We start from the raw sequence: 23,245 nt of genomic DNA, 5'->3' as shown, positions 1-23,245 counted from the left end.
CGACCATTATCGGCAACAACGTCACGATTGGCCCCTCGGCTGTCATCCACGCCTGCAAGATCAGCAACCAGTGCATCATTGGCACGAGCGCGCAGGTCCTCGACGGTGCCGAGGTCGGCGAGAACTCGATCATCACGGCCGGGTCCATCGTTACCATGGGCAAGAAGGTCCCTGCTGGCCAGGTTTGTGCTGTTGCCGACACTTGGCGTTGCATCCTGACGCGATCTTGTAGCTGTGGTCGGGCATCCCCGCTCGCCCCGTCCGCGACTTGACGTCGGATGAAATTGAGTTCATCAAGCAGTGCTCGTTGGACTATGTCCAGGTAGAACATCAAGTTCTCCATGTACCATTGGCGTTCTCATCGTCGACGATTCTAGCTGTCGGAAGTCCATGCCGGCGAGAACGCCAAGACGTTTGCCCAGATCGAACTCGAGAAGGAGAACCGCAAGATCATGGACACGGTCGGCGAGCTGGGCTTCCAGCAGAAGGTCGAAGAACGGCCTGACACGGGCTTGTTCTTTAAGTATTAACGCAGCCTCACCGTCCGCGCGGGTAGTAGATCCATCTCTTTTCGTAACGAGCCGCATCGTCTTGAATTCTGTCGCCGTGTTGTCATTGCAACCCCATCCGAGCTCTTAGCCAGTACAGACACCGATGCTTGTCGCAGTCGCCATTCGCCATCCTCGCGCGAGCCTACCAAGGCCCCTTGCTCCGTGGCCGGAGCAGCCAAAGAGTTCCGTCATATAAAACCAAAGGCGCGCAGTATGCAGCCAACTTGTGCACGCCAGCGATCGTTAGCTTGTGGAATTGCAGTAGGACGGGCAAGGGTCCTCTTGAGGATGCCTAGCCTCGAGCCGCTTGTCTCGTGGCTTGCAGAAAACGCCCTTCGCTCTCACATCTCATGGCTCGTGCCGGCATCGGCGAAATACCTCTTGCAACTACACTGTTGGTAACTCTGCTCTTGACCCTTTGGAACCTCGCGAATTTGATGCTCCGTGCAGGATTCGGTAATCCTTGGAGCCTATCTTCAGGTTGGTCTTCAGCGGCAGATCAACAAACGAGCAGCTGGGCCTTGGTCCAGGGCCCAGCTACTGTGCGATGAGAGCTCTAAGGCCCTAGGAGCCCTCATCACATAGTAGCTGCGTGTGTCCATGTGACGACGCCAGATGGGACCGACCACCTTCGCGAATTCGCGGATTGAGTCGTGTCCCACTGTAGACAAATGCATCACGTGCGGAGGAGCTGCCTCGTACCATCATAACCATACATTCTATTTCAATTAAAACTAGCAGCGAGCGCTTAGGCAAAGTTGCGGCAGACGAGCTCCATGACAGCAAACGTGATACCCTGGCCAGGCGCGACGCGAGCCATGCGCGGGACGAGGCCGCGGTAGAGCGCACCAGCACCTTCCTCCTTGTACACGGTCTTGATGCAGTGGACCATGCCGTTGTAGCGAGCAGCCTCGCCGATCTTGTTGGCCTGCGCCATGAGGCGCGTCTTGGCGACATCCACCGGCGTGTTGAAGACGGGGCCGAGCATACCGGCAACCATACCCGTCACGAGGGCCTGGTGCGACGAGATCTTGTCGTCGCGCGAGAGACCCCACATGGCGTGCTTGAGCATGTCGTACGAGCCGAAGAGGAAGCACTGGTTGAGACCCTGGCGGGTCATCGTGGGCACGCAGCCCTTCCAGAGCGCGGCGGCGCCCTCCTCCTTGAAGATCGTCTGCGCGGCGTGGATCGGGCCCTTGTACTTGAGGTTCGTCGAGCCCTTCTGCTGTTGGAGACGCGTCTTGACGACTTCGAACGGCGTCACAATCATAACGGCTTCCGTGATACCGGCACCGGCGCCGGCGACGAAGCCACCGACCTTGGAGACCTTGCCGTCCTTATCGGCAAGGAGGCCGCGGTAGAACTCGTTGGTCGAGAAGCGGAGCGCGTACTTGATGACCAAGTGGGCAACGAAGGGCGAGAGGCCCTTGTAGAGCGCGGCCACACCTTCCTCGGCAACGATGGTGCGGGCGATCTTGACGGCACCGTCCTTCGTGCCCGAGAGCTGGAGGCGAGTCTTAACCGTATCGAGAGGCTGCAGCGCGCAGGCCTCGACGAAGCCACCGGCCATACCGCCGATGGTCTTCATGGTCTTGGAGACCTTGCGCTCCTCCGTGGCAGCGAGGACCGGCGTCGAGGTCTTAATGGCAGGGATCTGGGCAGTGGCCATGGTGGAGGGGGTGCGGTGGCTTCGAGGACAAAGGCAAACTGACGACGATGACAAGGAAGAGAGAGATCGTCTCGCGACATGCCACCTCACCCAGCCATGGAGCTCTCTGCCAATGGTTGCTCGCGCTGCGCTTGAAACACAACGAGCGTCGATACAAATTTGCAATCAGTTCGGAGTGTCCGGATAGCGATGGCGCTGTGTATACTGCTTACGAAACGAGCAGTTGCATCTGATTGGCTGCGTGCTGCATCCCGCTGCTGTGATTGGTGCTTGCACCTGCGAAGAGGATCGACAACAGCGACGTGGCAAGTGCAATCTCGCATCCGCCAATCACAATCGCATTCAGCTTGAGTCTACGGATAGCCACGTGGTGAAGGGCAAAACCCCCGTGTTTTTGAAAAATCCGGCACTTTTCCGAAAATCAACGGGAAAGTGTGCATCTGCGACGCGCCACCGTGCGTCATCCGACCACCGGAGATTTCCCACAACCGTCTCGAGCCGCCCTTGGGATTCGAAAAGGGACCGCAGATGCAAGCGTCGTTGCCGACTAGATTCACGGTATAAGGCAGAAGTAGAAAGCTTAGCCAGTCGAAAGTCGGGTGCTGGGCAAGACAGGCTGAGAGAGGTGTCAACAATTAGCCGCCGGGGCGTTCCGTGGGAAATGAACCGCGTTGCAGTGGGTGCAGTGCAATTTGTAATCGACGACACGCGTGGCGTGGCAGGCTCTTGGCCATTCAAAGCTGGGGAACGGCGAGAGCCCTACCCCGACTTTGCCAAGGGGCACAAAGGGACGCGCTCGAGAAGCTTTGAAGTGTTGAAGCGCTCCATCTCACAACACATGCCGTTCCGACGCCTGGTCCACGTGCGGTCAGGAGAGCCTCGAACAGGTCAAGGACGCAGGTTGGTGAAGACCACTACCGTCACGGTTGTCCACTGCAGAGTTGAAGTAAAGAGTGCAGGATTTTGTGAGCTTCCGGAGCGCATCTCGCCAAGCTACCGGTAACGCCGCAGTCGGCTTTTGGTATATCGTGCGATCTCGCACCCACTTGAGGCACGTGGTCCGTCAAAATCGTCTGAGCTCGTCGCGACCTACTAGTACCGAAAAGGGTCGATACATCAATCTTCTGCTATGACTGGTAGATCAACTGAAGGTTCCACCTGAGAGTCCGGAGGGCTCAAACGCATTGCGAGATGTGCTAGCTGTGGCGTTTCAAGCAGTCGCTCATGGGGTGCTAGCGTCAAGTGTTCAAGCGTTGGTGATAGCACGTGACCCAGTGCCGATCCCAGGTATTAATAGCATACCAAAGGCGTTTGTTTACCCATGATGTGATGTGCGAGAATGGATGCCGTCATCGACGCGACTTGCCTATGGAAACGGAGTCCGTGGTAATTTCCCCACAACCCATACGACAACATCAGCTCCAAGTGTAGGCTCGAGGCATTTGCCCGCACTGGTGCCACACAGCCCATCCAAGCAGAGCTCGAGCTAATGCACGCTTGAAGAATTTAGCACCTGACGACCCTGTCCAGGCATTCGATGGCCCCAACATGCAATAGCCCCCATACAACGTCTTTGGCGTGTGCATCATCCACGAGCACGTGTCTTTTTGTAGCTGTCTAAACGTGTTGCCCCAGCGTAGAAGCGTACCAAGATCTGTCTTCTCTACACCAGGTCTCCGGAACAGAGTGTGCTGTGGACTGTTGCCTGTGCTCTTCCGCTCGACAGCCACGATGTACAACTCGATCTGCTCGGTATCGGCTTCGAAAGCCTTTGGCGCTAGCGGCAAACCCGCCGTCAAAGATCGCGCCGTTTCGTTTCCGCCAATCGTCGTAGGCCATATATCGAGTATGAGAGGTACCAACGACAATCCATTTCGTCCAGGTATGCGTTGTCGGAGGCATAAGAATATCCACCAATAAAACGAAAAAAAACTTTGGCCGCGCGATGTTTGTCTTGTGCCGGATCGCCGACGTCATCCAGATCGCGCCCGAGCTCTTCGGGACCGACTACTCGAGCGTGCTCACGGAAGAGATCGACCGCAAGTACGCCAACAAGGTCATCGCGGACGTTGGCCTCTGCATCACGCTCTACGACTTCATCGAGATCGGCGACGCCTACATCCACCCGTCCGATGGCACGTCGCACACCGAAGGTAGGCCATGGCCCATGATGCATGCTTGGTGACGGCGCCTGCTAGTCGTCTTCCGCATGGTCGTCTTCCAGCCGTTCATCGGCGAAGTCTTGAAGGGCAAGATCATTAGCTGCACCGAGGAGCACATTCGCGGTAGGCACGCAACCTGGAGATGCAACATGGCTCATCGCGCGTAGTCTCGATGGACTTTGTCCAAGACATTATCATTCCGTCGTACGCGATGCAGACGCCGTCCTTCTTGTGCGTACTTCAAGCGCAAAACTCTACGCTGACGACGCCTCTTGTAGCGACAAGAACGAGCGGCTCTGGGAATGGAAGTTTCCCGGCAAAGAAGGTGGATCGCGCAACGGCGAGCGAGGCTCACGCGTTCATTGTAGACGAGCAAGACCCGTACTACATGTACCTCCACGAAGAGGTCCGCTTCCGCGTCACCAACATCAACTTTACGCGTGTGACCAAGACCGCCAAGGGTATATGCAGACAGCATTTAGCCTTGAACTGCGCGCCTCATGACCACGCATAGGCATCCAAGCGACGGTCACCGAGGCCGCCGACAGTGCGTCGTCGCGCCGCCGGTCGTCGAGCGTCGACTTGTCGGAGCACGACCCGAAGCCGTCGGCCATGCAGATCATCGTGCGTGCTAGCTGGCTGACGTTGGCGGATGATGACGATGCTTCTGCGTAGGGTACGATCGACGAAGACGGTCTTGGTCTCTCGTCGTGGTGGATCGAAGCATAGAGATAGAGTAATCGAGTACTAGTCAACGACATATTGCAGTTATCTACATTTTGTCGTATGCGTTTCACACAAATTGAGATTGAGATTGCGTTTTGAACGGTCGCATGGCCTTGGCGTAAGGATGGACCCCAAGTTCACGGCCGAGCAAGCGCTGCTTACGTCCTTGCACAAGCCGCGCGAGTACCACAAGAAGGAAGTGTCCAAGGCCTTCAAGGCGCTCAACATTTCCGATGCCGACATGCGCTCGTACCGCATCGAGCACCGCGGTGTGACCGAAGAAGACATGGTCACCGAAGTCCGCGAGCTTTATCACCAGCGCAGCACGACGTCCGAGGCGCCGGCAGAGAAGAAGAACGACAAGATCCAGGCCAACGCGATGCGACGGCGCGAGCGGCACACGGCGGCGCAGGCGCTCTACCAAGTCCAGCTCAAGACCATTAGCGAGCAGCTCGAAGGCGACATCCTCCGCATTAGCGACACCATCAAGGACGACCTTCTCGTCGTCAAGACGACGACGGACGAGCACTTTGGCCGGCTGCGAAGCAAGCCGTGGCTCATCGCTGCGTCCCACGACCTCGTCGACGATGCATGGCGGGCTCTCGAACAGCTCTGGATCCAGCGAACGCTCACGATCGTATCCTTTGGCGAGTCGCTCGAAGCCATTGAGCAATCGCGGTCCGAGCTCGTCGGCGCTGAGCTGCGCAAGCTCACCGAAACCTGCGTCGCGGCCGCGTACGTGCTGCCGCCCGAAGTCGAGCGGCTCATCGAAGTTGAGGCGCACGAGCTCAACATCGTTTTGATTACGAATCGGCGGTCGCACGCGCACCTCCTCAGCCGCCTGCTCAAGGAAGACGTGCACAAGTTCGTCGACATCCGGACCGCGTGGGAGGACTGCGAGCGCAACTGGCGCGCGCTCAACCACGACCACGCGATCGAGGTCTTTCAAACGACACTGACGTCGCCGCTGTACATGGCGCCGCCGTCACTGCATGCGATTCTGAGCCAGCTACGCGACGCCCAGCGCCTCGTGCACGAGAACGAGCGGCTGCTACTGCTCCAGCAGCTCGACCAACACGGCGCGAATCTGCCGTCCGACGCGATCCAGAAGCTCGTCGTATCTTTTGCCGAGATGTACAAGAAGGAGGAAGAGCGCAATGCGACGTACTTTGACATGCTCTTCCGCTGCCAAGCGTCCATCGTTGCCGACGCCGTCGGCCTCCGCGAGCAGCTTCGCGCCACATGCCACCGCGTGGGTGCCAAGGCGGATGAGGGCTGTCTCGGCCAACACGCCGCGCAGCTCGCGGCTTTCCTCGGTAATAAGGACCTCGACGACTTCTTTCGCATCGCGGGCGGGCTCCGGAGCGAGCTTGCGTCGATTGAAGAGCGCTTGGCGTCCCCTGAGATGATCTACCAAGCCAACGTCGCCGCGCTCGAGCCGCGGGTCGGCCTCCTCGTGCACGCACTGCCGCTCGAGAGCATTTTAGACGCGCAAGGCAAGAGCAACGAGCGCAAGACGCTGCAAGGTACCCTCGAGCGGCTCCGGAAGGCGCCCAAGAACGAAATACTAAGTATTCTACCGCTCGTACACGCGCAAACCGTGAGCCTCGCCGCGATCCAAGGGCTCCATCCGATGTTGCAGTCGGAGCTGGAAGAAATCGCCAAGCGTCTCGACATTCTCATGCAAGAGAACTCCAGTGACGCCAGCAGCACCCACGCTGCAACCATAGCATCCGACCCGCCAGGCTCGGCCGCGTCCAAGTCCAAGAGCATTGGGCTCGACGCGTTCCAGATCATCGACATTCAGGGCATCCGCAAGGCGCAGCGCCGGCTCGGCACGTTAGTGTACGCGTCCGACCTACCGCCGACCGTCCAGTCGCTGCTCGCAGTCATTCTCGACGCCCTCCGCGTGCAGGGGCATGCCAACGACGTCGTCGACGCGATCGTCGCAACCGAGTGCGACGGCCTCATTGCCCTCCGCGAGGCGGAAATGAAAGCGCTGTTGACGCTGGTCGGCGCGGGCCTCGAGGCGCAGACAACGACGTTGCATCTGTCGTGCGACCGTGTGACACGCTTTGTGCACAAGGCAGTGACGTGCCTCGAGGCGTACGAAGAGCGCACGCGCGTCGTCAACTTGACGGTTCTCGACCTCCTCGACACGTTGAAAGAGTCGCATGAAGACAACGTCGCGGCGCTTGAAGAAGCGTTTAGCGCGCGCCGGTCGGCGCTGCGCCATGCGCCGGACGAAGCCGCGCTCGAAGCCGAGTTTGCCAACTGCCTGGGCCTTTTGGAGCGCATCGACGACGAGTACCGCAAGTACAACAAAAAGGTACGTATCGGTATACGTCCTTGGGGTCTTGAGAGGAGTCGTGTAGGTGACGCTGGCGTCGACCAACCACCCGATCGCGATCACCCGTCAAGCGGCACTGTACCGCAATATGCTCAGCAGCCACTTTGGCGTTGTGTCGGCAACGCACGACGACGAGACGGACATTGATGCGCTAGTGAGTGCCGAGTGCATCGAGCGCGCGATCAACGACCCGGAGCCAGTGGCAGCCGCCGTGATCGAGCCTGAACCACCGGCGCCCGTGGTCGAGGTCCCGCCCGGCCCGACCCCGCGCAACGGAAAGAAGGAGCTGGTGACGCCAGGACGTGCTGTGCCCGAGCCAGCCATGGAAGCGGGGACCGGCGCGACCGTCTCGGCGCCAACCAAGCCCGCGACGCCCGCCGTCAAACCAAAGAAAGAGGCGCGCGTGTGCTCGTCAGACGAGCTCTTGGAGTTCATTTTAGCGCACAAGATTCTCTTGCCGGGCGAAGAGCCGTCGGACGACGATGTGGACGCGGCGCCGGATGCCGTGAACACTGACGACGATACGGCGATGATCCACGGTACGCGTTCTGCAAGACAACTCCTTGTGTAAACGAGTATGTAGACGCGGTCTCGTCCGAGCTTGTGGCGCCGGCAGTGGCCAATGTACCGGCCCTCGGCGACGTGATCGTCGTCTTGACAGTGCCCAAGCCGTACCTCTTGAGCCTCCTGGAGCAGCTCCGCAACGCCATGCTCGCGTCGTTCGAGTCCAAGAGCAAGCTGCACGTTCAGAGCGCCAAATGCGACGCTGATGCGCACGTTGAAGAATACGCGTTCCTTCTCGAAGAGTGCTTGCGCATGCATTGGCCGCGTAAAGGCCGCACTGACGTCCAGATCTACCAGCCGCGCGCAGGCGAGCTCGTGAGCCACCGGCAGCGCCACGGGCGGCACATCAAAAACATTCTCAAGAAGCTTACGTTGCAAGAGAGCGCCTTCTTGGAGCTGCACGAGTCCGCCCTCGCGTGTGTGCGCAACCAAGAGAATATTTTGCTCGGCCTGCAAGCGCAGCTGCTCATGCAGACCAGTCTTGCGGCGCTGCAAGGCCTCGAGAGTCGGTCCAAGACGACGTACGTCGAGTTCAAGAGCGCGTGGGCCAATATTTTAAGCACCAAGATGCGGGTCTATCTGACCGACGAGCCGGCGGCGCTGGCGGCCATGTGTCGCGAGCTGGTCACGACTTGTTCGCACCACATTTTTCCCGATTTGAACTCGGTCGAGGTCATCTCTGGCTGCGACTACCACCCCGACGAGGTCAAGTACGTCCAGAGCCTCGTGGGCGAGACAGAAGCGACGATTCAGAAGGCTGTCGCGCACCGTAAAGAGATGATTGATGCGCTCGAGGGCCTCGAACAAGGCATCCTGTCGCTCCTCGTACCCATCTTCTTCTAAGAAGACAATAAGATCTCAGCGGCGACGTCGTAGGCGACGTTCAAGACACGGTACCAAGCTTGCATTCAGAACCTTTCGATCAAGGAAGGCCTTGGCCAAAAGTATGGCATGCCGCGGCGCAACGCCCAAGAGCGTCTGCGCTCTGAGATGAGTCGGTCCGACGAGATGGCGCGCTCGATCGAGAGTCTTCTATCGACCCTCAGGGTGATGACCACATCCAGAGAGTGCGCGCTCAAAGGTACCATGCTTGCGATAAATCAACACCAGTATACCAGTCCTCCCAATGCAGGACCCCATGCGCCGAGCAACCTCGTGCGACAACTTCGGTCGGTTATTTTGGAGCTCCGGCACATCATGTACACACGCGGCCTCTACCTCGGCGTGCTCAAGAACAAAATGCAAGTCGCGCCGCGCAAAGTGCCGGACGACCTCGAGGCGACGACCAAGTACGACACCGACGTCCGCCATGAAGCCATCGCCGACATCAAGACCTTTATGGAGTGGACCGTGCAGTTTGAGGCGCAGTGCATCGCGGACACGAAGAGCCTCTTCCAGGCCGAAGGCAAAGCGATGGAGCTCCCGCCCGACGGTGTGCCCGACACACTCAAAGAGTACCTCGCCGATCAGAAGAGCAAGGCGACTATCTATGTCCACGCGCAAATCAAGGCGTTCAAAGGTCAAGTCAAGGCGTTCGCTGCCGTGCTCGCCGTCGCGCCGGCCGTCGCGCTGGACAACATTGTCGCGCGCGCCAAGGCCGCCGTCGAAGCCAAAGTGCATGGGCTCGTAACAGCGTTCGAGGCCGAGCGCGCGGACTGGGAGGCGCAGAAGCAGAGGCACAAGAGCTCGCTGACGCCCGACTTGTGCAGTCCCAACCGCGTCGCCGCCGTCGAAGCGCTCTGTGCCAAAGAGGCGGCGCGGACGCTCCAAGTCCAAGCTGCGATCCGCAACGTGCGTTGGAGCGTTCTCGAAGAGCACATTGGGAACGCTCGCGTCGTCCATAAGCGGCTCTTGGCCGCGTTTGTCTCGCTCATGGAGATCCTCGACTCGTGCGTCATGCCCGACGACCTCGCCAAAGACGAGGACGGCGACGAAGAAGAGAAGAAGCGCAAGTCGCTCAAGCGGCTGCGGAAAGCACTGCGCAAAGTCGAGCATGGCGATCCGCTCGCGGCGGCGCTCTCGATCGACGAGCGCAAAGTGCTCGACGCGGCCAAGGAGACGCAGCGCTTTCCCAAGCGGGCGTGGCCCGGCCTCCCGATCGTCGCGGCCTTTGAAATACCGCTTGCCGTCCAAGAAGACACGAAGGGAAAAGTGTTTGCAGCAGAAGTCGTCGACGGCAACGGCGCCATGGTCGCGTACTTGACCGAAGCCCACCGCGCCGCCGTTCTCGGGCGCGACAGCACGTACAACGCGTACCGTGCGTACTGTGCAGCCGCGATCGAGACATGGACCAAGCACTACACGGCGCTGTTGACCGAGGAAGAGCTATGGTTCCTCAACTGGGGCAAACTCATTCAGTCGATGCGCCAAGATTCCTAGCGAGCTCGAGTAAATGCCAGCGTCTTGTACATTATTGCGACCACAAGCAACGTTGCGTCGAGCGAAATGGAGCTGCATCATGGACGGGCTTGATGGAATGGTGATCCCGCCACTGCATCAACGCTATTAATAGTTAGTCGGTGGCGGTACATGATGCATTGGGTGGGCACTTGTCGCCCTGGGAATGCCACGTCGTCGTTAGTTAGTCGGTGGTGTCGTCGCAACATTGAAGTTGCAACGGTCCAATCATGCAAGGTTTATTTTAATACGCGAGCAATAAAAATAGCGCCGTGACGCACGGTGTTACACATAATTAAAAAAAGATTGAATCGGACGAAATAAAAATACCACCCCGATGGATTCAATGCTGGCCATGTCATTATTTTATTTACACATTGGCGCTTTGGTACTAAAATGTTGTTGTTTAAATACAACAAGCGCTCAATACAAAACAATGACGCAGGAATTTCAAAAGCAAGGTGCGAGGTTCTTCGGCTCGACACCTATCCCTGTAGCAAGCGCACATGTGCGGGCCCAAATATCTTGGGTTTTGTATGCCCCAGCTTAAAGTGGCGAGTTCGATCGTTTTTTTCCCCATACCTCTCAAGCTCACTTCCTTTTGCGACCGAATTCCACCAATGAGAAGCCGTCACTCGAGCCAGCGTCGCATCTGATTGGCGCAATGGAGCCCGGCTTGGAGAAGCTCCAACGCTCTCTCTTGATCTTTGTATAGCGGCCTGTTTTTGAAGCTTGGGCTGTTTCAAGCTCGACATTCAAACCGCAGTTCGATTTGACTTGATGTTTGTATGTGGAGCCTTCAAGCTCGGAGGTCATTTTCCAAATCCAGACCCACAGCACAGCAGAAGCCATGGGTCGCGCTGCTGCCGCCAAGCCCCGGAAGGAGTCGAGCAAGGCCAAGGCCTCGGCCGTCGCCGCCTCCACGAGCACGCGCAAGCCGCGCAAGAAGAAGGACCCGAACGCCCCGAAGCGCGCGCTCACGGCCTTCATGTTCTTCTCGTCGTACATCCGCGAGATCGTCAAGGAAGAGATGCCGGAGCTCACGTTCCTCCAGATCTCGTCCGAGATTGGCCGCCGCTGGGCATCGCTGAGCGACAACGACAAGAAGAAGTTCACGGCCAAGGCCGAGGACGACAAGGCACGCTACCTCCGCGAGAAGGAAGACTACCTCCCCGACCCGGCGTACGAGAACCAGGGCGGCAAGGTCAAGGGCACGCGCAAGAAGAAGGACCCGAACGCACCCAAGCGCGCCCTCTCGGCCTACTTTTACTTTTGCGACGAGCATCGCCCCGCGACGCGCGAGCAGCACCCGGGCAAGAAGATCACGGAGATTGCGAGTTTGCTGGCCGAGATGTGGCGCGCGCTCCCTGAGAAGAAGCGCACCAAGTACAACAAGATGGCCGCTGAGGCCAAGGAGAAGTACGGCGAGAAGATGGCGGCCTACAAGCTCTCGCTCACGGCCCACGACGACGAGGATGAGGAAGAAGAGGTCGAGGAAGTCGAAGAAGTCGAGGAAGAAGAAGAAGAGGAGGAAGACGAAGACGACGACGAGTAATCGTTGCGTGCCCCTATCCGTTCCGCTCACAAGTACCTTCGTGTTGCTGCATATCTACCGCGCGCGCCGTCATGCGTGCAAGGTTTTGGAGGTGGATATTATTTAGTTAAACTCTCAACAATATAGTGACTTCCCTTACTACGCCCAACTTGACCGATTGCACCATCGACCCATCGATGTCGAAGATCGCACCTCCGTTTGACATGGATACGCGATCCGCGCACGCGATAGGTCGGCTGCCGACCAATCGCATTGGCGGGTCTCCGACCTGGCAGCGGTCAAGCCCACGGATTGGGTCCACTCTGGTCGTATGGCGGCGTTGGAGGCAACACCTCGTCGTACGGCAAGCGACTGAAGACATTTTCATGGAATGCTCATGCTGCTGCCTCTTGACCGTGTCAGTGGATGAGTTCACGTGACCGGGTGCTCACGCCCTAGCAGCGCCCTTGCACCGTAGAGAGTTCGTTTCGGATCTAGTGCACTGGCGCAAGTGGACTTGAACGCTCACATAGCATCGCATCAACGGTGGAGCGTCGTCCTAAGCTGCGTCACCAATGCAGAGGGGGCACCCCCACGTCGATATAGCAAATGTGATTGGACTGCCCACTGGGCATTCCAAACTCCCTACGCCAACTTGTCGCGGCCCTCTCCCCATCATACACAGAGTCGGTTGCATTCGTCGTCCATCGACACAGACGAACGAGTCCAGACTCTGGATTGTTTCTAGCAAACATGCGTAATTCGTATCTACGAGGGGCCACCTAGTAGCCACGCCGCAGGCAGGCGAATGTCGCCGGATCGTGAAAATCGACCAATCAGGTCTTATACAGTTTTGTATATATCTCGCAGTTTAGGGTTTACAAGTAAAAGTAGAGGATCGAGAGAATGATGAGGGCGACAGACGACACCGTAGTACTTCCGGACGACGACGACTTTGTCGGAGCCAACGCCTGCGTGAAGAGCTGGAGCGACGTTGTGTACGTGCACGTGCTCGCAAACCCGCTCGCGAGATGCAAGCACTGAGACGCCTCCTCTGGATTCGAGAGGCAGCTGCTAGCGCTTAGCATTTTCGACATATCCGTGGTCTGGATCCAAGGCCAGCGGGCGACCCCGCTAATGAGCGCGTCAATTGGTTGGACGCACGTCGACGGCAAGTACGGCGCCGTAAAGAGGGGCGTCATCGCACGCCACTGCGTCATCTGGAACGGAGCATTGGCGACAAGAGCCTTGCACGCCTCACTCGTCGGCAACTGAGCGACGGCCTCGACGAGGCGACCGACTGGTACCGCTGCGTGGAGCACGCTCTGGGCTAATGCATACGCACACGTCTGGTTGCCTTGGTTGAAAAAACCGGGCGACTGCGTCGAGCACAACACATTGCCCAGATCCCGCACGAGCGTCGCAACGACGACGTCGATTGGCGCGCCAAAGTCCGTCGCCAGATCACTGAGTGCGGCAGTGCAGCAGCCGCCGGCATTGATCGTCTTTAGCACGAAGGGCACGATCGCCTTTTCGAGGCACGGGACGACGTTGAGGAGCGTTGTGCAGAGCTTCTGCGCCTTGGCGTTTGTAAAATCGAGTGCGTCGTCCATAGCAGACCCGTCGCCGGAGCTGCCACTGGATGTCCATATATATTCGGAGTACATCGGCACGAGGTCGGCGATCGCGCGCTGACACGTGGGCTCAGCCGTCGCGGCGCCAAGCAGCCCGTTCATGAGCGCCGTGATGTCGACGGACCCAAGACACCTGTCGTAGCTTGTACGGAGCGATATCGCGTCCATATACGGTACATCGGAGAGCGTTCGGTTCATTGGGTTCGAGGCATCGCTGAGACGTGAGCAGGCGAGGCCAAGCGTCGCGCCCGAGAGAAGAAGAAGCAGGTAGCGGAGGTGCATTGTGAGTAGTTGTTGTTGTCGATTGTTGTGGTCGATTGGAACTTGAACAGTGGGTGGTGTGTGGACGATGATACGTGGCAGCGCGCAAGCATCATGGCGGCTCGTCTACCATGATGGGGGTTACGCCAACGCCAAAACCGTTGCGGGAAAAGGCGACGAACCATGTACCGGCGGTCCTTGGAGCCGCAGCCGCTCGACGCGCTTTGGCTCGAGGCCGAGACCGAAGCCTTTGCGCTCAAGCTCGTGGGTCTCGAGGTGGCTACCGAGACTGCGCCCCGGGGCCCGCCGTCGCTTGGCGAGATCAACGACCTCGACTTTTACGCGATTGCCGACAACGACGACCCGGCACACACTGGCTCATCGACGTCGTCGCCCGTACACCGTCTTCCTTGGTTCGCGCTCGGGTTAATTCCATGGCGTAGGAGTCGATCGAGCAGTACGACGAGAACGTTCGTCGCAGCGGCGCCCCACGGCACGTGTCGGGCTGTCGGCCACGCGGCGCACCAGGCAAGACGGTCATCGAGAAGGCGTACTCGCAGATCGACGTCACGCGCGTCCGCGCCGAAATGCAACTCGTCGTGAGCCAGCTCCAGCGCGAAAATGCGTGCGTGGCTTTCTTATAGTCGCATCCGATAACGTTGGGGCCATGTATTAGGGAGCTCAAGAAGCGCCTCAAAGCGAGCGAGGCGCTCGCCAGTCAACAAAAGCAGCAGTTGCACGCAAAGCACAACCTCAAGGTTGCAGCCAAAGACGTACGCCGCACCTACTGCAGCTCGCTACTTCATCCTCGTCTTCGGATTGTCGTAGCGCCACGTAGGGCAGCTCAAGGCGCAACTCGACGCCGAATCGAATGCCAAGGCCGCCCTCCTCGTACTATGTGCCCACATCGAATCGAAGAATGAAAAGTGCTGCGTAGGCCACGGTGGCGGCCCTCGAGACTGACCTCGCCGACGTTCGCTTTGAAATGCGGGTGCGCACTGCGACTATTGCTGATGACGGCGGAGACGTACACATGCCTAGATGATGGACAAGGCGTATGCGAGCGAACGCGCCGCGTGGGTCGAGAAGGAGCAGCTGCTGCGGTCGTTGAATACGTGATCGTCGCATTAATACAGCGTCCGTCTTGCGTCTTCAAAGATCTACTCGTCGCATTCTAGCAGCCTACGGCGTCGGGGTAAACTTGACTCGGACGTCGTCGTCGGTCATAAAGCCGGCGCTGACCGCGCTCGGGTTGCCGCCAAAGAGACGCCGCTCCCACGTGTTGATGTCAAAGTATATGTACTGCAGCGCCGCCGACTCGCTCTGCTGTCGCTTGAACCAGAGCTTGAGGTCCATGTGGTAGCGCCACTCACGCAGGTAGAGCTCCTGGGCTGCGTACGCTTGCACGACGTCCTTGGGCATCGAGTAAAAGATGTAAAAGAGCGTCTCAAGCTGAAACTTGGAGAGGTGCGACGTCTTGAGCACGGGCGGCTGGTTGTAATAGCAAAGTGGCAGCGTGTACTGCGGCTCCTTTGTACACGGCGTGTCTGACCACGGCGAAGCAAACGTCGGGTGCAGCGGTCTACTCCACGCCCCAGATAAACATCTCCGATACGATGAAGATGAAGGTGCGTACTCGGACGAGTTGAGGTTGAGGCCCAGCGACGTGAGGTCGCAGCCCTGCGCCACGTTGCGTTCCGGGTCGGTCGCGCGTATGACGTGCAGCATGCCGAGGAGGCCAAAGCGCGACGTTTCTTCCGACGACGACGACGACGGTCGCGACGACGGGTGCGGCTTGGCGTCGTTTGCGTGCAGCGGCGGGAACGAGTTGACCGCGAGGTTGTTGGCCGACTGGAAACCGCCGACGTTGGCAAAGGTCGCGTTCACGTGCGTGCCCGAGCGGGACCCAATGGACGATGACGTGCTGCTTGTCGACGGCTGGCTCGTGCGCTGCAGCATCGCGTCGTTCGACGATGACATGCCTTGGTTCGCAGCCTTCTCCGTCGGTCGACCCTCGGCGCCAAACGACGAGAGCGCCGGAAAGTCCTCTTTTTGAATCACAAACTCAGAGTTTTGCCGAAACGCAGGCGAGTTTTCATCGACCGAGCTACTCCTACGCGTCCATGTGAGACGCGATAGGCGAGCCGCACGACCTACCGCGCAGTCAATGCCGGAAACTCCGACATGTCGGGTGACTTTTCGAATGTCCGCACTAGAGGCAGCCACGTCATGCGTCAGATCGTGGGCGAAAAGTGCAGTGTATACCTTTGGTGGCCATGGTGATGGGAGTCGTAGCCGGCTCGGCGATGCGCGACGCCAGGTAGTTGTCCATCAAACCCGACGCTGTCGGCGTCGTCGGTGGTACGCTTCTTACGGCGCTGCCCATGCCCATGCCAGCCATGCCGCCCATGCCCATACCGGCCATCCCCATGGAGCCCATACCGATGCCGGTTGACGTCGCCGCTAGGAACTACGCTGACGTCAATGCCCGCGCTCGTGCCATCAAGGGTGAAGGAGTGTACCGACGCCATTTGCGGCTGGGCAGCGCCGCTGCTGTAGCCAGGGTAGACGCCCGGCTGCATGCCCATCTGCAAGCCCGCTTGGCTCGGGTCACCTATTGCACGACAACAACTGAGCTTGCACCGCTTGCGTTCCCGAGGCGTACCTCCCATGCCTGGGCTCTGCTTGAAGAACCCGTCCTGCCGGTTGTAGTAGTATTGGCTCGCATCAAACTCTTCCTACGCAGAGGAGGCGCATGAGCCCCGCCCCATGGCGGCCAGCGAACCTGGTCCTCTGCCGTCTGTATGTTGTCCTTGAAGTATGCCAGCTTGTCCTTCGACGGGTCCAGGACGCTCATGACCGCCTCCTTCGTTGCGACGTGTCGGCGCTATACAAAGTTGTATATTGAGCCAAACCACCACACAAGCTATCCGGATACCCAGAGTGCTAGTATCGAGGGAATAATGACGTTTCGGCCCACGGCTTGATGCACGCAACTCGCGGCCGCGACAAAGGCGGCGCTGACGCGGCCTCGCATGCGCCTGCAAAAGCCTCAAGGAACATCCTAGCACCACCCTAGCACCATCCTAGCAGCACGGCGCTATGGCATACCATCGATGGCAGCGACGTTGACATCGCCCACTCGCCGGCTGGCGTCGGATGGGTGCGACGAACGACAGCATTTTCGAATCCACCGACGAACCATGGAAAGCGCACTGCATGCTGCATGGGCCGCGTCCTACGACGCATGGATCGACGTCCCGGGCCATGCTGGCGTCATCTACAACCGCCCAGGTGCGGCCAGCGAAGGCGCCGTCGCGTACCCCGATTCTGTCTTGGCCTCGCACCTCTTTGCCATCATGGCGTGGAACCCCATGGGCCTTCGCGCATCCGACGACGACAACGATCGCGCGCACAAGGCACTGATCGCCGACATTCGGTCGCTGCCTCTGGCGCCCGGCTTTTGGGTCGCGCCTTTCTTTGGCTTCTCCGAGAAGTGGCGCGAGCCCGGGTTCGTCGTCGCTTGCCCCGTCGACGATACCCGCGCTGTGGCCTCGACCCGAGAGGTAGTGTTAGCATTAGCAGCCAAGTACGAGCAAGGTGCCATTTACGAGTACACGCCGGTGCCAAACCAGCGCCACGTGCTTTTGCGCAAAACCGTTCACTGCCTCTCGTCCCCGGATGTCGACGCTGACGTCTTCCTCGTCCAGGCGTCGCGCCCGGACACGCCAATGGCCGAGCCACACATCGATCCTTCCGACAAATAGCTAGTTACCGACTCTTTTTGTTGGCTTTCTAATCGCATCAGGATTATTTTTAGCTCGCCGTCGACCACGCGCATGGAGGCGGTCGCGCCCATAGGTATCTTGGCCAAAGTCCTCGCAACGTGCGCAGCAAGCAATGGCGCGTCTTTGCCCCTATTTGCGATCGATGCACGCGAGGTCGACCTCAACACTCTGCGAGAACCCGAGCTTGCAGCCACGACTCAAGTCGTCGCACTGAAAAGGCGAGCCGTGGGACCTAGCAGAGCGCTACGTCGCGCAGTCAGCTGCTCTGCGGACCGCCCGGCCAAGAAACCCGCGACGACATCAAATGGTGCTTGTTGCTGGCTGCGTATCGCCGCGCTTGGCCGCATACTTGTGGCCGCGAAGCTCTACCGCGTCCGAGAAAACATGGCCGCTCGCTCGATTCAACGTGCGTGCCGACGCTGGCGCTCGATGATGCCGGTGCCGAGTGATCCGTCTCGGCCAACACGACACGTAGCAGCCGTTGCCGACATTGTTGCGCGCAAGGCCGAGGCTCGGAGCCTCACGCTTGCCGTCTTTATGCCGAACGAGGCTGTCCTTCGACGGCGACAAGAGCGCGCGGCCCGGCAGATCCAACTGTGGTACACGGCGCAGAAGCAAACCCGCCTTTATGCGACCCACCTCGGCTGTGATCGGCGCATCGCGCAGCTCCGCGTCCGCCTTGCCTCCTACGAGACCGACATGCTATGGGCGAACGCGATGGCCTGCAAGCTCCAAGGCCTCGCTCGGTGCTTCCTCGCACGGCGCAATCGACAGGCGCCGCCACGACAGAGAAACAACTCGCAGCAGAGTACTTCGCACGTACTTTGTCGGAGCCGTGCACAGATATAGCCAAGTCATTGATGCTGGAGGTGTACTGGTAATCAAGGAAGTACCAACCTTGTTGAGATCCAAGGGGTGACACGCACTCACGATTGGCCACCAACACTCACGTTCGAAGTTGGGGTGGAACTTCGGCGCGAAACTCCACGGTTGGGTTTCGCGGGCTCGAAGCAGCAAGAAGACAATGCTACGCATGAAGCCCCGCGCGCGGGGGCCGGCGCAGTTCAAGCCGCCGGGGAAGCAAGATGACCGGCAGCCCGACGGGTACGAGTCCGGGGGCATGGTCATCAAGAACCTGCCCTTCCTCTCCTTCGTCAACCCGGCGCGGGACCTCGACGCGCTCTACAAGCCGTTCAAGTCACCCTGTGAGAACATCCGAACGTCCGAGAGCGACCGACTCTTGGCGACCAAGACCCTCGGGTCGCGTCGCCGCTTCGGCTCGATGCCCGTCGCGCCGTTCAAGAAGCTTCCCGAAGTCGACGTGGTCATGGACGACGTTGCGGACGCGGCGCCAGCGCCCGTGGACGAAGCTCCCAAGGCCGCCGACGAAAAGCCGCCAGAGCCCGTCGTGCTCTGGACCGGCATGGTCAACGACCAAGAAGTCCAGGTCGTTGTCCCGATGGTCATCGGCAAGTGGCTCCGGCCGCATCAGCGCGAGGGCGTCCAGTTCATGTTTGACTGCGGTACGTCCATGCCGCCCTATTCTTTGCCTCATAGACGTCATGCAGTCTCGGGAATCCGCGGCTTTGAGGGCAACGGCTGCATCTTGGCTGACGACATGGGTCTCGGGAAGACGCTGCAGGTATATATTCTTGCCGGGAGCGAGTTCCGCATATGCATGGTATGCATTAGAGTATTACGATCATGTACACGCTCTTGTGCACGAGCATGCAAGGCCCAACGATCCCGACGATCAACCGCGCAATTGTCGTATGCCCCACGTCGCTCGTCAAGAACTGGGACGACGAGATCATCAAGTGGCTCCAAGGCCGCATCAAGACCGTCGCCCTCTTTGGTGCTTGGCGCCTTTCCCACCAGTGTCATCTTACCATTCCTGGCTAGAATCGGGGCGCGAAAACGTTATAAGTGGCATCATGTCGTTCATCAACGGCAGCAAGCGCGCCAACAAGAGCATGGCGGCCAAAGTCCTCATCATCTCGTACGAGGTACGTCCATCTCTCGCGGTGGTTTGGAGTCTTAGCACATTCTCTAGACGTTCCGTATGCACGCCGAGAAGTTCGTCAACGAGCCCCAAGCATGCGAGCTCCTCATTTGCGACGAAGCGCATCGGCTCAAGAATGCCAACTCGCAGATCAACCAAGCCCTCAACGGTATCCGCCTCGTCGAAGCTCTTTCCTGAGACGTCCGAGTAGCACTGCCGTGCAAGCGCCGTATTTTGCTCTCGGGGACGCCGATGCAGAACGATCTCGAAGAGTTCTACGCAATGGTCGACTTCACCAACCCCAACATTCTCGGGGATCCGCGCGAGTTTCGTCGGCGCTTTCTGGGTCCGATCTTGGTCGGCCGCGAACCTGATTGCACCCAAGGCGAGCGCGAGTGGGCGCAACGGTATGTCGCGACAACGTCATATACGATGCTTACGGCGTCGCGTAGATGCTCGGGTGAAATGTGCGAAATCGTCAACCAATTCATCTTGCGCCGCACGAACGCGCTGAATGCAAAACACTTGCCGCCCAAGCTCACCCAAGTTGTGTGCTGCAAGCTATCGCACGTGCAGCGCAACATGTACTCGCATTTTCTGCACTCGAACGCGTTCCATGCGATGATGACGAAGAAGAGCTCGCGCATCTTGCCGTCCATCACGGGTAGGTTGCGTTGCTCATAAACAGAGAAATTGATGGGTTGCATGCTCGTAGCACTCAAGAAGCTCTGCAATCATCCGAATTTGATCATCGACATGAGCAATGGCAAGACGACGATCGCACCCGGTTTTGAAGAGTGTGCTGCCTTCCTCCCGCATGACGAGTACGGAACGATGTGCCATGCTGGAGCACACACGCTCATACGTTGTTTTCGGTAGCCACCGGCATCGGTCCTGTCATCCCGAGTGGTCTGGCAAGGTACATGACTGCCCTGTCTGATAACGGTACAATGCCCTTCCGCGCTATTAGTTTCAAGTGCTCGACAAGCTCATGCACGAGATGCGCAAGAAGACGACCGATCGCATCGTCATCGTGTCCAACTACACCCAGGTATTGCGTACTATGCGTCGAAGCCTCCCAACCAAAAGAACATAGACGCTGGATGTCATCACGGCGCTCTGTCGGGAGCGCGGTCTGCCTGCCGTGCGCTTGGACGGGTCAACGTCCGCCTCGAAGCGCAAGAAGCTCGTCGATGTTTTCAACGACCCCAAGACCAACTCGTTTGCGTTCCTCCTCTCGAGCAAAGCTGGCGGATGCGGCTTAAATTTGATTGGCGCCAACCGTCTCGTGCTCTTTGATCCGGATTGGAACCCCGCGACGGACAAGCAAGCGGCGGCGCGTATTTGGCGTGAAGGGCAAAAGAAGCAGTGCTTCATCTACCGCTTCGTCGCGACTGGTAGACGAGTCTACGTGACGCTAGGACTCATCTCTGTGGGTAGGCACGCTGGAAGAAAAGATCTTTCAGCGCCAGCTCTCCAAGGAAGGTCTCCAGAGCATCGTCGACGACAAGGAAGAGGTCAACTCGCTCTCGACCAAGGACCTTAAGGTTTGTTGTATTACTGTCTCCATGTAGTCCATGGCCCATGGAACCGACCGTCGTAGAAACTCTTTGTCTTTATGGAAAACACCGACTCGGACACGCACGACCAGCTCAAGTGCCGCCGCTGCCCGAATGCAGACGAGTTGGTCCTCGAAGAGAACAAGAAGCTGTTGACGCGCCCGCAAATCGAGTACGTGCGCATTCCAATGCGATGAGAGCGAACCGTGTGTGGCGTAGCATGCCAGCCGAAGAAGACTTGAACAATTGGAATCATCACTACTCGTACGAGACCGTCGCCGACGATATCATGCGCGACGCCCAAGCCGGCTCGGACCTTGTACGCCACTGCCTCCAACCAGATATTTGATAGTATCGGATTGATTGGTTGTTGTAGGTCAGCTTTGTCTTTAGCTGCCGCGTCGACTGGGACCTCTTCCAAGCCCAAGAGCAGCGCGATCGAGAAAAAAGCAAGCGATCGACGAAGAAAACGTGCTCAAGGCCGCCGCCAAAAAAGCCGCCGCGTCGAGCGACACGGAAGACGACGACGAGGTCGAATTTGACGACGTGCCCTCGACGTCCAAGCGCAAGCGCCGATCGAGCCTCAGCGAGGACGACGTTGTCATTGTGGACGACGACGACGACGACGGAAAGAGCGACAGCACAGAGAGCGGCAGCGACGGCGAGGTCCAATTCCTCGCGTCTCTTCCAGAGGCGGCCGCCGTGCGGCAAGCGAACCGATCGCAACCAAAGAAGTCGCGCAAGGTGCTCTCGGACGACAGCGACGGCGACGTCGCACAGACACCGGATGGCGAGGACGATGACGACGAGAATGGTGCTGAGACTCCGGCACCTGCCCGAAAATCGTCGGCACCAGCACCGTCTGGCTGGTGGTCGCCACCAAAGTCGACGCTGCCGCGCATCCCCGAATCGGACGACGGGCTGGAAGAAGGCGAAATTCCCATGTGGGCCTGCCCGCGTTGCACTCTGCACAACGCGATGACGTCCGAGTGGTGCGAAGGCTGCGGCATGGCGCCGCCGCGCCGCGCCAAGCAGTCGGCCTCTGCGTCGCTCCAGCTCGAAGACTACTAAGAAGCAATTCGACGGGCATGCTTCTTGCGTTGCCATAGTATGGGTGTGCCACCGACGGAGGTTGCTCACCCAGCGTTGCTGCTCGAGGCAATGGAGACGAGTAAAACGTTGCTTGTTTAACGCGTCGCTTCGATCGTGTGGTTGTGCTGCAGAATGAGGTTATACACCTTGCTCTCAAACTTCTCGGACGTAATGCGCTCGCCAATGATCGCGAACGGGTTGGACATGGCGTTTACGTACAGCTTGTGCAGCTCGGCAAAGAGCTACGCAGATACCATATTCGCCTCGTACCAGCCATCTCGCGCCTACCACTCGCATCTCCGACTCCTTGATGGGCGCGTCTTGGACGACAACGACCAGCTTGACGAGCGTGTTGGTCACGTAGCCGTACCTACGGCGCAGGGGCATGAGACGGCGGATCGCGAGGCATCGTACACGCGGAAGTCTTCGACGGGCCCGAGGAAGCCGAGGTACATGTCGTCCTTGGAGATTTTCACTAGTCACATGCTGGAGCCCCCACGCTGCGATTCCGCAGCACGCACCTTTCTCCTCGATGATGTCGAGCGAGATGTGGACGATGTAGTGGAAGGAGAGGTCGTCGTCCTCGTCAAAGGACCGGACGAAGAGCGGGTTGTTCTAGGCGGAAGCGCCATGAGGAGACGGTCGACCGCGCTTCATGGAGCGTACGTTGGCGCCGACGATCGCGACGCAGCAGATCATCGCAGCAGTCAACTTAAAGGCAAAATGGAAAGCACGTTATAACACAGCATAACGCTGTGCAATGGACTTTATAACACGCATTCCAGAGTCGTGGAAAAACCGAAAGTCGACGGTCAATTCCCGTAAAACGGCGCATGGCACCGAGCCAACACTGCAGGAACACGCATGACGCGAAGCGAAGGATGCCAGGAGACGCAACGGCATCTGCGATGGCGTGTTGGAGGACGTCGCACGACAAGCCGAGCGATTAGTAGTCG

The 23,245-nt window shown here is 58.8% G+C and overlaps 11 protein-coding genes across 11 annotated transcripts in view; 7 read left to right on the top strand and 4 right to left on the bottom strand.

Moving 5' to 3' along the window:
• SPRG_19861 (hypothetical protein) overlaps positions 1 to 530 on the top strand; it is a gene marked incomplete at both ends in the record, with an annotated part of 962 nt that extends 432 nt beyond the window's left edge. Inside the window, 3 exons of the mRNA XM_012343978.1 lie at positions 60 to 182; positions 233 to 322; positions 378 to 530. Of these exons, the coding sequence (XP_012199368.1) occupies positions 60 to 182; positions 233 to 322; positions 378 to 530 (366 nt within the window). The remainder of the gene's footprint in view (positions 1 to 59; positions 183 to 232; positions 323 to 377) is intronic.
• Positions 531 to 1,245: 715 nt separating this feature from the next.
• SPRG_05307 (hypothetical protein) lies at positions 1,246 to 2,367 on the bottom strand. Its single transcript, XM_012343905.1, has one exon. The coding sequence runs from the start codon at positions 2,218 to 2,220 to the stop codon at positions 1,300 to 1,302; it is 921 nt and encodes a 306-aa protein (XP_012199295.1). The 5' UTR covers positions 2,221 to 2,367; the 3' UTR covers positions 1,246 to 1,299.
• Positions 2,368 to 4,157: 1,790 nt separating this feature from the next.
• Positions 4,158 to 5,132, top strand: SPRG_05306 (hypothetical protein). Its single transcript, XM_012343904.1, has 7 exons — positions 4,158 to 4,373; positions 4,419 to 4,505; positions 4,550 to 4,613; positions 4,661 to 4,707; positions 4,751 to 4,843; positions 4,897 to 5,006; positions 5,058 to 5,132. Exons 1-7 carry the CDS (start codon positions 4,166 to 4,168, stop codon positions 5,109 to 5,111), a joined length of 663 nt encoding a protein of 220 aa, XP_012199294.1. The 5' UTR covers positions 4,158 to 4,165; the 3' UTR covers positions 5,112 to 5,132.
• Positions 5,133 to 5,180: 48 nt separating this feature from the next.
• SPRG_05305 (hypothetical protein) lies at positions 5,181 to 10,434 on the top strand. The gene is made up of 5 exons (XM_012343903.1): positions 5,181 to 7,437; positions 7,484 to 7,997; positions 8,042 to 8,847; positions 8,899 to 9,103; positions 9,155 to 10,434. Exons 1-5 carry the CDS (start codon positions 5,233 to 5,235, stop codon positions 10,399 to 10,401), a joined length of 4,977 nt encoding a protein of 1,658 aa, XP_012199293.1. The 5' UTR covers positions 5,181 to 5,232; the 3' UTR covers positions 10,402 to 10,434.
• A 779-nt stretch (positions 10,435 to 11,213) lies between these two features.
• Positions 11,214 to 12,122, top strand: SPRG_05304 (hypothetical protein). The gene has a single exon (XM_012343902.1). It carries the CDS (start codon positions 11,270 to 11,272, stop codon positions 11,972 to 11,974), a length of 705 nt encoding a protein of 234 aa, XP_012199292.1. The 5' UTR covers positions 11,214 to 11,269; the 3' UTR covers positions 11,975 to 12,122.
• Positions 12,123 to 12,792: 670 nt separating this feature from the next.
• Positions 12,793 to 13,917, bottom strand: SPRG_05303 (hypothetical protein). The gene has a single exon (XM_012343901.1). It carries the CDS (start codon positions 13,867 to 13,869, stop codon positions 12,832 to 12,834), a length of 1,038 nt encoding a protein of 345 aa, XP_012199291.1. The 5' UTR covers positions 13,870 to 13,917; the 3' UTR covers positions 12,793 to 12,831.
• An 83-nt stretch (positions 13,918 to 14,000) lies between these two features.
• Positions 14,001 to 14,997, top strand: SPRG_05302 (hypothetical protein). The gene is made up of 6 exons (XM_012343900.1): positions 14,001 to 14,244; positions 14,292 to 14,473; positions 14,525 to 14,621; positions 14,677 to 14,739; positions 14,786 to 14,839; positions 14,890 to 14,997. The coding sequence occupies exons 1-6, from the start codon at positions 14,032 to 14,034 to the stop codon at positions 14,965 to 14,967; spliced, it is 687 nt and encodes a 228-aa protein (XP_012199290.1). The 5' UTR covers positions 14,001 to 14,031; the 3' UTR covers positions 14,968 to 14,997.
• A 33-nt stretch (positions 14,998 to 15,030) lies between these two features.
• On the bottom strand, positions 15,031 to 16,778 carry SPRG_05301 (hypothetical protein; the record flags this gene model as incomplete). Its single annotated transcript, XM_012343899.1, has 6 exons — positions 16,634 to 16,778; positions 16,371 to 16,586; positions 16,114 to 16,318; positions 16,006 to 16,060; positions 15,485 to 15,961; positions 15,031 to 15,430 (listed from the first exon to the last, which is right to left on the bottom strand). Exons 1-6 carry the CDS (start codon positions 16,703 to 16,705, stop codon positions 15,031 to 15,033), a joined length of 1,425 nt encoding a protein of 474 aa, XP_012199289.1. The 5' UTR covers positions 16,706 to 16,778.
• Positions 16,779 to 16,983: 205 nt separating this feature from the next.
• SPRG_05300 (hypothetical protein) lies at positions 16,984 to 17,651 on the top strand. The gene has a single exon (XM_012343898.1). The coding sequence runs from the start codon at positions 17,052 to 17,054 to the stop codon at positions 17,613 to 17,615; it is 564 nt and encodes a 187-aa protein (XP_012199288.1). The 5' UTR covers positions 16,984 to 17,051; the 3' UTR covers positions 17,616 to 17,651.
• Positions 17,652 to 18,660: 1,009 nt separating this feature from the next.
• SPRG_05299 (hypothetical protein) lies at positions 18,661 to 22,286 on the top strand (the record flags this gene model as incomplete). The annotated part of the gene is made up of 15 exons (XM_012343897.1): positions 18,661 to 19,159; positions 19,205 to 19,278; positions 19,329 to 19,491; positions 19,539 to 19,642; positions 19,690 to 19,807; positions 19,850 to 20,045; positions 20,091 to 20,302; positions 20,354 to 20,462; positions 20,518 to 20,557; positions 20,609 to 20,689; positions 20,735 to 21,035; positions 21,079 to 21,185; positions 21,242 to 21,369; positions 21,417 to 21,516; positions 21,574 to 22,286. 15 exons carry the CDS (start codon positions 18,661 to 18,663, stop codon positions 22,177 to 22,179), a joined length of 2,838 nt encoding a protein of 945 aa, XP_012199287.1. The 3' UTR covers positions 22,180 to 22,286.
• On the bottom strand, positions 22,281 to 23,000 carry SPRG_05298 (hypothetical protein). The gene is made up of 5 exons (XM_012343896.1): positions 22,956 to 23,000; positions 22,811 to 22,904; positions 22,704 to 22,764; positions 22,578 to 22,659; positions 22,281 to 22,531 (listed from the first exon to the last, which is right to left on the bottom strand). The coding sequence occupies exons 1-5, from the start codon at positions 22,986 to 22,988 to the stop codon at positions 22,385 to 22,387; spliced, it is 417 nt and encodes a 138-aa protein (XP_012199286.1). The 5' UTR covers positions 22,989 to 23,000; the 3' UTR covers positions 22,281 to 22,384.
• Between the last annotated feature and the right edge of the window lie 245 nt (positions 23,001 to 23,245).

Source organism: Saprolegnia parasitica (assembly GCF_000151545.1).
Source record: "Saprolegnia parasitica CBS 223.65 unplaced genomic scaffold supercont2.15, whole genome shotgun sequence".
NCBI classification, from domain to species: domain Eukaryota; phylum Oomycota; class Saprolegniomycetes; order Saprolegniales; family Saprolegniaceae; genus Saprolegnia; species Saprolegnia parasitica.
This window is presented reverse-complemented; position numbering and strand designations above follow the sequence as displayed.

Coding starts and splice junctions, on each gene's coding strand:
- SPRG_05307 (XM_012343905.1), bottom strand. CDS start 2,220: ATGGCCACTGCCCAGATCCCTGCCATTAAGACCTCGACGCCGGTCCTC.
- SPRG_05306 (XM_012343904.1), top strand. CDS start 4,166: ATGTTTGTCTTGTGCCGGATCGCCGACGTCATCCAGATCGCGCCCGAG. Junction 4,506..4,549: donor CACCGAGGAGCACATTCGCG/GTAGGCACGCAA, acceptor CATCGCGCGTAG/TCTCGATGGACTTTGTCCAA. Junction 5,007..5,057: donor CGTCGGCCATGCAGATCATC/GTGCGTGCTAGC, acceptor GCTTCTGCGTAG/GGTACGATCGACGAAGACGG.
- SPRG_05305 (XM_012343903.1), top strand. CDS start 5,233: ATGGACCCCAAGTTCACGGCCGAGCAAGCGCTGCTTACGTCCTTGCAC. Junction 8,848..8,898: donor AAGGCATCCTGTCGCTCCTC/GTACCCATCTTC, acceptor GCGACGTCGTAG/GCGACGTTCAAGACACGGTA. Junction 9,104..9,154: donor CAGAGAGTGCGCGCTCAAAG/GTACCATGCTTG, acceptor CTCCCAATGCAG/GACCCCATGCGCCGAGCAAC.
- SPRG_05304 (XM_012343902.1), top strand. CDS start 11,270: ATGGGTCGCGCTGCTGCCGCCAAGCCCCGGAAGGAGTCGAGCAAGGCC.
- SPRG_05303 (XM_012343901.1), bottom strand. CDS start 13,869: ATGCACCTCCGCTACCTGCTTCTTCTTCTCTCGGGCGCGACGCTTGGC.
- SPRG_05302 (XM_012343900.1), top strand. CDS start 14,032: ATGTACCGGCGGTCCTTGGAGCCGCAGCCGCTCGACGCGCTTTGGCTC. Junction 14,245..14,291: donor GCTCATCGACGTCGTCGCCC/GTACACCGTCTT, acceptor TCCATGGCGTAG/GAGTCGATCGAGCAGTACGA. Junction 14,474..14,524: donor CAGCTCCAGCGCGAAAATGC/GTGCGTGGCTTT, acceptor GCCATGTATTAG/GGAGCTCAAGAAGCGCCTCA.
- SPRG_05300 (XM_012343898.1), top strand. CDS start 17,052: ATGGAAAGCGCACTGCATGCTGCATGGGCCGCGTCCTACGACGCATGG.
- SPRG_05298 (XM_012343896.1), bottom strand. CDS start 22,988: ATGATCTGCTGCGTCGCGATCGTCGGCGCCAAC. Junction 22,905..22,955: donor TCGCGATCGTCGGCGCCAAC/GTACGCTCCATG, acceptor GCTTCCGCCTAG/AACAACCCGCTCTTCGTCCG. Junction 22,532..22,577: donor AGGAGTCGGAGATGCGAGTG/GTAGGCGCGAGA, acceptor GTATCTGCGTAG/CTCTTTGCCGAGCTGCACAA.